We start from the raw sequence: 8,171 nt of genomic DNA, 5'->3' as shown, positions 1-8,171 counted from the left end.
AATAACTGATAACAGACCTCCATCGGTTATCAAATATTTGAACATCGGTTCAAATACAGTGTAATTTAAATCATCCACATGGTGAACTGATTAGTCCTCGTAGAGTGATCCTAGGGGAGCCTGGGGCTGGAGCTTCCTCCAGGACTGCCATCCAGGCCTGGGAGTAGCCCTCAGGCTCCTCTCCACCGGGAATCTGCCCACAAGGCGGAGATTTAGTCCCGTGCCAAATGGTTCTGTTTGCCTTTACTTTGCCCAAAGGACTCTGCGTAGTTGAACAAGCAGACAGCGCTCCAGGAGGTCAGAGCTCTGACCCCTTATGAGGACTTCAGAGGAGTGGAGCAAAGGGCCTCCTGTGTAGGAGAAAGAAGCAGAATCTGGCGGCAGAGAGCTGTGTTCTCAGCCCTGCCTCTACCTTGACTGGATGGCCTTGGACAAGTCATGTTACCTCTCAAGACCTTGGCTACCTATAAAAAGGAGAGGTTCTCAGCATTCCTAAACGTGTTCACCTCCCTGACCCACTTATAGATTGCCTTTTGTTGACTACATCCTTTCAAAACTCGAGGTAAGCAGGGGTTTCCCTATGTAGCCATAAAAGTTTATAGATCACCCTTCTTCATTAAGAACACTTGTCAAAAAAAATTTAATAAGGGGTTTCTATCCCAGAATTCAGCAAACTTGATTGAGGACTGATGTGCTCCAAGGAGAGTGGATCCATCAAAGAACACAGGAGAAATGAATATGTAAAGAAAGAATTCCAGCACAGTGTGATGTGCAATAAGAGGCCTTTGTACGAGGTGCAGGGAAGGTAGTACAGGAGAGACCAGCTAACTCCATCTAGAACTGTCAGAGAGAGCTCCACTTGAACTGGGTGTTGAAGGATGAGCAGGAGTCCCAGCTGGGGGCTGAAGGGCAGGAGAAGGAGTATTCCAGGAAGGAACAGCTTGTAAAACGTACGGAAACGTGAAGGCGTATAACAAGGCGATGTAGTCAAGAACTGCAGGTAAGTGGACTGGTGTGCCTGGCAGTAAGCATGCAACGCAGAAGAGGCCAGAGAGGTGGGCAGGCGCCCAGACAGTGCTGTGCCCTCAGTGCTGCTGAGGCATTAGAACTCTGTCATTAGACGGTGGAGTGCCATGGAGAGTTTTAGGCAGGGGAGGCGACATGATCCAAATTGCTATTTAGAAAGATGACCTGGTGGTTATATGGAGACAGGTTTGATTGGCGTTAAGAGGTACTGAAGACAGAGACCAGTAAAACAACCTTTGATTAGGGTCTGGACTAGAGAAATGGGGGCGAGGATGAATATAAGAGCCATTCAGGGAGGAGGCTCACATTGCAGAGCCCCTGGCTGTCGGGTCTTCTATTGTGTAAGCCGCCACCAGAGTGGGTCTTCTCACCCCCATCGCCAGTGGACCCACGGAATATCCCCAGGTACCGCTCCAGCCAGCGAACTCAAGAAGATTCTGCTTTCCGGGACTGTAGACCTAGTTCACTTCAGCATGCCTGTTGAGAGTCGCTCCCTTCCCGAGCTGGGCTGGAATTCCCACCAGGACCGTGGAACAACCAAGGGGGATGTCAGCGTGGGCATCACAGAAACATCCAAAGTCGTCAGTGCAATGTGGTGTTCGTTTACTTTTAGTTATAAAGTCAGGAGAGAAAAGAGCACCGAGATCAAGATACAGGGTATTATTCTCGGGTTCAGATCCCCAATCCAAGGTAAAGACTTGGGTTGGTTGATAGGGCAAAACATAAAATGTTTGAGCAAAGTGATTTGTCTAGAGAAACGCGTTCTACAAACTCACCATCTACATCTTCAAAATCGAGCCTTCCCTTTCCTACCAGAGGGCACCCGAGGACTCGGGTCAGATCCCTCAAAGACGAGCACCCCGACAGGCAAGCGGAGGGCGGGAGAAGTTCCCGCCTCCCTTTACTTCTCCAAGTTCCCATAGGCTGAGTCCTGCTGTGGACCCGCCATGTTCCCGCTCTCTCCTCCTATCACCGCCGCCGTCAGGGTCCCGGGCTGTGTTCTCATTGGTCCTCCCGCAGTCGCTCTGCGCCGGGGCGTTCCAGAGGCAGCCACTGAGAGTCGCTGGATTCGGGTTTTAAAAAACGCCGGCAGGGAATCGGCGATGCGGGCGTTTTGAACGTGAGGCGGCGCGGCGGCTGCGGAGCACCCAACCGCGGGGCCACGGGTCGGGGCGCTGCCAGGCCGCCCGCGGACGCCAGCCTTGGTCTCCAGACTCCGAAGGCCGAGAAGGAGCCGCGGGGCCGCAACCCTCCGCGCCCGCCATGGGCCCGCGCCGCAAGCCCGAAGTCCCGAGGAGGCGCGCCGCCAGCCCGGCCCCCGGCAGCCCCCGGCGGGCCCCGTCCTTAGGTAACCGGCCGCGGCCCCTTCCCGGCACGTGCTGTGAGGTGGGCACGGCCGGCTCGCGTGCCCGTTTCGCAGACGAGAACACCGAGGTCGCGTGCCGAGCCTGGGGTTGTGCCGGAATGCCCCGGTTCCGGGTCCGCTAGCATCCTCTGCACTGGCCAGCGCGGTTCTGCCGTCCCCCATCTGCTCGCCGCGGCCCCGGGGACTGGGGAAGGCAGTGCCGCGCAGGAGAAGGACGGGCCCAGACAGCCTGGGTGCTGGTGCTAATTCTTCCCGATGCTACTAGCATTTATGGAGTGCTTACCGCTAACTAGACATTGTGTTAAACTCTTTACGAGAATTATCTCAACGTTATATTGTGCCCATTTTACAGATGAGAAAACCGAGGCGCAGACAGGCCAGGTGACTTGAACAAGGTCACACCCCTGTTCCGGCAGACACCGGGCTTTCAAAATCAGTTTGTGATTTTTTAAATTGCAAAATTATTGGCTGCTTTTTGTGACGATTTCAAACAACAATTCTGCTTTTAGAAAGTGCCCTTCCAGGGCCAGCCTCCATGGCCTGGGGTTTAAGTTCAGTGCACTCTGCTTCGACAGCCCCAGGTTCTGGTCCAGGGGTGCAGACCTACACCGCTCATCAGTGGCCATGCCGTGGCAGTGGCCCACATACAAAATGAGAAAGATTGGCGTGGATGTCAGCTCAGGGCGAATCTTTCTCAGCAAAAAAAAAAAAAGAAAGACGAAGGTACCCTTCCAGGTTTTTTTGTTTTTTCTCTTCAGTGAGTGGCTGTGTTGGGCCTTAACCAACGTGCTCTAACTCAAGCGGTGCTCTCACCTTGTTCCCTTCCCGAGGTTATGTGCCGGAAAGAAGACTGGTTTGTGGTCCTCAGTTTCTCTACTGTGGTCTGGTGGGTGGGAGACCCACTGGCAAGAACTGGGCTCTGTGGCAGCAACCGCTTTACTTGTCTTCTGCTGCATGACTAAGAGCAGGGTGAAAAAAGTATAGATTATTTATAGATGTTGCTGCTGTGAACGGGATTTTTTTTTCTTTCCTAAACAAATAACCTTTGCATCCAGCCAACCTGCTGAATTCTCTTGTGAATCCTAATAGTTTTTCAGTTGCTCCAGTTGAAATGTTTAAATAGGCTACTATATGGTCTGCAAATAATGACTTTCGAATCTTCTTTTTCCTATTTGTACGTTTTATTTCTTATTGTATGGTACTGTGGAGGCCCTAAGACTAGTGTTGAAATAGGAGCAGTGTTTTGGCCGTCTTTGTCTTGTAATTTTAACAGGAATGTTGTTAAGTATGATGTTTGCTGTTGCTTTCCGATGTAGAAATATCCTTCGACCCTGGATCAGGCAATTCTGCCTCCACATTGCATCCTTAATCTCCCCTCTTGTTGCCATCTCTGCTCCCATCAGCCGAGTCCAAGCCAGCAGCATCCTAGCCCAGCCACTCCTCCACTTCCTTCCACCCGCTTCCCTCTCCAGTTCTGTCCTTACACAGCAGCTGGAGTGATCTTTAAAATGTAAGTGGATCGCCTCTCCGTCCTGCTTCAAACTCTTCCGTGGCTTCCCATAACCTTAGGATTAAACCCCAACTCCTTATGTGGGCATTCCAGGACGCAACTGTGGAATGTTGAATCCCAGTTCTTTCCCATGATCTCTCTAATTGGTTACTTTTCATAACCGCTTGTTCTTGGGTCATAGATTTCCTGTCTTCCTTTACGACTCCTCTGAGGTTATTATGTATATTTCTCTCCAGGTCTCGCTCTCTTTTCTCTATCAACTCGGATTCCTCTGGTAAAGGTTATTTCGTTTGTTGAGTTTGGTTCCTTCCTTTCACGATGTTGGCCTTCTTAGGTTTTGTGGTGATCTGCAGTTGTGTTCATCTTGTCTGGGACTGCTCTGCCTGTTGATTAAAGGCTGCTTCCAGTGACCGCGTTGCTGACTGGTGGCGAGGCGGGACGCAGGTGCCAGTGGCTTATCTCCTGGGCATAAGGCCTCCCTCATTCTCCTGAATGTCACCAGTCTCCTGGACACTGCCCTGTGTCTTTGGCCACATTCCCCACCCAAGGATCGTCTCCACTGGCAGCTGCATGGCCCAGGCGGCTCCGGAGTGCCCCACCGTCCCCATTTGTTCTCGCAGCTCTTCCAACGCTTCGTCATTAGTTCACTGTGTTAAATCCCATCTGTCGAACTACCTGGTGTGGATTCTGTTTTCTTGGTGGACCTCGAATAACATTTCTGAAGCTACTTTTATCCTTCAAAACGTTAATTTTTCTGTTTTTTCCTTTTTATTCTTTGTTCAACTTATTGGAGGTTCATTCATTTTTATTGGTCCTTGGTTCAATTTAGGGAGCAACTATACTGTTTTTTGTTTTACTTTCTTTTTCATTAATTCTGTTACCTTTAATATTTTCTTTGCTCTTCCTTCTTTTGGTTTATTTTAATAATTCTCTTCCTAACACTTGAGTCGAACACTTAGCTCAGCTATCTTTTAATGTTCTTGTGTTCTAATAGATAGATTTTGAGGCTATATATTTTCCCCTAGTACTGTCTGGCTATATCCCATAAGTTTTGAGATGTAGATTTTTTATTTTTATTTATTTCTAAATAGTCTAATTTCAATTAAGTTTCCTCTTCAACACCAGAGTTAGAAGAATTTTTTCTTTGACTGCTTGGCCCAGCGACCCGACACTGGCACTGAGTTATGCCACTTCTGAGGCCCCGCCTTGGCCGCCAATGAACTCTGGCCCACTGTCTTCACCTCGCTGGGCCCCAGGATAACTGACACAAGCGAATTGTACTACATAATTCTCAAATTACTTCCAGCTCTTAAAAAAAGACCTAAAAACAAAATAACTGAGTTTCCAATCTAGGTGGGAAAGAACAAAGAGATGCAGAAAGTACTGTGGGGCCCAGAGGAGGGAGGTGACCCATCAGTTTGGAAGCGATTGGGAGTCAGGAAAGGTTGCATAGAAGAGTTGGCATTTAAGATAATCCCCTCAAAGCGTCATTGTTGAGGATCATTCATTCATTCATTTAACCAGTATTTACTTAGCACCTCTCTGCTGTTTTCCAGTTGCTGAAGATAGCCGCAGTGAATAAAATTGACAAAAATCCCTGCTTTTGTGGAGCATATTACGGTCTAATGATTTGACAGTGTGACAGCCAGGCTGCGAGGCACCACCTATTTTCCACCACACTTTACCTTCATGACCCAACTCTTTCACTCAGGCACTTCCTCCCGTCCACGTGGTCGCCGGAGGTACGCGAAGGTTCTGAGTGAGATCCGAAAGCTTCAGAAGAGCACACACCTATTGTTAAGGAAGAGCCCCTTCGCCCGCCTGGTGAGCTCCGGGGAGCTTCCCACCAACCCCCATGGCAACTCCTTTCTTTGAACCCAGGTATCGGGGACCCTATTGTCTCTTGCCCACATGGCCAAGGGACCTCTTCTCTAACCTGGTAGGGGACTCTTCATCTTCTGAAAACATGAGCCCACCAAAGGCACCTTCTAATTCTTTATGGAATTAATTTCTAACCCCTACCACCTTTGAAACTGTGCTCTTTGATTATGTAAATAGGAACTCTCTCATCCATCCACCCTTTCATCCCTTGTCCTACCCTGGGAGATGGCCTCTTCCTCTTCCCACCACTGAGAAGAGACATGCCAATTCCGAAGCTCCCAGGAGACGACACCAGCTACTAGTTAGGTCCTAAGATAAAGGCCCAGGAAGGTATAACGGAAATGAAGATTCATGGAGAGTGTCTCTCTTCCCTTGAGTCTCTCTTCTTTTATTTTCTACTCCTGGCCACTCCCCTTCTCGCTTGCTCCCCAACCTCACTCCTCCACAGGCAAGAGAAATATGTGTTACATTCACTCGTGGTGTGGACTTCAGTTGGCAAGCCCAGGCCCTGTTGGCCCTACAGGAGGTAAGAAGGCAGCCAAGGTACAGTTGGGTGTGGGGTGAGTATGGGAGAAAGGCGTTCTGGAATTCCCTAGGGCTGACAGTGGCATGTCACACACTGAATCTTGCCTCCTTGAAATGAGCAACAAGGAACACTCTAGGTTTGGAGGCTGGATTCTTGTTTGGTGGTAGCAAAATTCCCAGGCTAAGTTCATTCTCATTCTGTGAACAGTCTTTTCCGACAGTCCTTTGAGCCCTCAGAGACTAAGTTTAGCAGGTCTCCAAGAAGAATGCAGCCCATGCCCCCTTGTCTGTGTTAGTCTTTCTGCTTCTCTTTCTGCCCCCAGGCAGCAGAAGCATTCCTAGTTCATCTCTTTGAGGACGCCTATCTGCTCTCCTTACATGCCGGCCGAGTTACTCTCTTCCCGAAGGATGTGCAGCTGGCCAGGAGGATCCGAGGCATTGAGGAAGGGCTCGGCTGAGCTCCTGCCCCAGTGCCTGTAAGCCTTTCCTGCTCGCCAGGGAGTGAGTGCGCTTTGGGGGGAAAATGTCCAGCTTCTCATCACTGGAGTGGGAGCTTCTCTGAAGGAATTTCCCTTCTCCGTCCTTAGTCCCTTGCTGTCTTGCCTTCCCTTTGTTCTCTAGAACAGTTTTGACCTGGTTTGAACTTGAATGCTTGGGACTCTGTGGCTCCTGCCCTTTCGTACAATGTTGGATAAAGATATTTTTCTATTAAGTAATGACCAGATGACCCAAATCTCTGACGGAGTTAAGCCTCTCCATTTTACGAGGACCAGATGATCTCATTTTGATTAAGAGAAAGTTGTCTTACTTTTGAAAATGCCTGGTTAGTAAATGTAATTCCTAAATTTCAGGGATGACAGCCGGGACTCTGTCTGGAGCCAGGACCAGATCCATGGACTATGAGATGCTGCCTGGACTTGCTGTCTCTGAGTAGAGTGGGCATGTTGCTTTTGTAATTGTTTTTTTTAAGGAGAAGACTGGGTGGCTTTCCTCTGTAACAGGGGTAATATATGAGAAAATCAACACACTTCCAAAGGCCTGAGAATTCTTTTCAAATAGACTCCAATGTTGACTTCAATTTGCAAATTATTCACATGACTGTTTAGTTATTCATATGATTTTGAAGACATTAGATTTTATGGGTTATGGGAAAAAGAGGATATTTATTATTTTAGATCTTTCTGTACCATTTAAATTTTTTACCATATGTATATTTACTTTTATTGAAAACATAAGGGAAAAAATAAGAGAAGCCCACTTCAGTCAGTTGCATGGAACAGCCTGGCAGGTCTAGCATATAAATCTCTGTCCTTCGTATTACTAGTGGCAGCAGCAAGTTCCTGTGTGGACTGTGCCTGTCAATAAATCATAGCTTTTAAAAAACTCAATTGGGGTTAAAATAAAAAATCTTTAAGGTTCGATGTTCTGGTTTCTTCTAGTAAATTCCTATCAAAATCATTCAGAAATTCTAGCTTGTAGAATTTATTCTTATTTTAAATCATAGAAGATGTATCATAATTTGTACTTTAGAACTTTTCATTCCAGGATTTTAAGGTGCCTCTTCAATGTTTTAACAGGTATTTTTATAAGTTCTCTGTGGAGAGATAATAAAAATAAATCTTTAATGAAAAAAACTTAAAGCGAAGTTACTGGTACAGCATACAGACTATATTATAACATTAAGTTCTTCATTTGCACACTGTTTGCAATCAGCCACAATTTAAACAAGAGAATTGGGGGATGTGTTTTTGCCTCCGATGGATGAGCAGATAAGAGCCTTGCCCTTCTGTTGTAACTGAAACAATTTAAGAGATTCCCAGAGAAATGGGAAGTGCCACCTGGAGATTTTTACATTTTGTGTGT

General features: G+C 47.6%; 1 protein-coding gene across 2 annotated transcripts; it reads left to right on the top strand.

Annotated features, from left to right (window-relative positions):
- Nucleotides 1-593: 593 nt before the first annotated feature.
- On the top strand, nt 594-7,542 carry CENPA (centromere protein A). Of its 2 annotated transcripts, none has more exons than XM_058551618.1 (5): nt 594-2,374; nt 5,614-5,726; nt 6,232-6,309; nt 6,632-6,809; nt 7,160-7,542. In XM_058551618.1, exons 1-4 carry the CDS (start codon nt 2,290-2,292, stop codon nt 6,764-6,766), a joined length of 411 nt encoding a protein of 136 aa, XP_058407601.1. In that variant the 5' UTR covers nt 594-2,289; the 3' UTR covers nt 6,767-6,809; nt 7,160-7,542. The 2 variants fall into 2 exon arrangements, with proteins under 2 accessions (XP_058407601.1, XP_058407600.1); XM_058551617.1 differs by having other exon boundaries at nt 1,352-2,374; nt 6,632-6,784.
- Nucleotides 7,543-8,171: the final 629 nt, after the last annotated feature.

The sequence above is a fragment of the Diceros bicornis genome, chromosome 12, assembly GCF_020826845.1.
Source record: "Diceros bicornis minor isolate mBicDic1 chromosome 12, mDicBic1.mat.cur, whole genome shotgun sequence".
NCBI lineage: Eukaryota > Metazoa > Chordata > Mammalia > Perissodactyla > Rhinocerotidae > Diceros > Diceros bicornis.
Note: the sequence above shows the minus strand (reverse complement) of the source record. Positions and strands in the feature narration are given on the sequence as shown.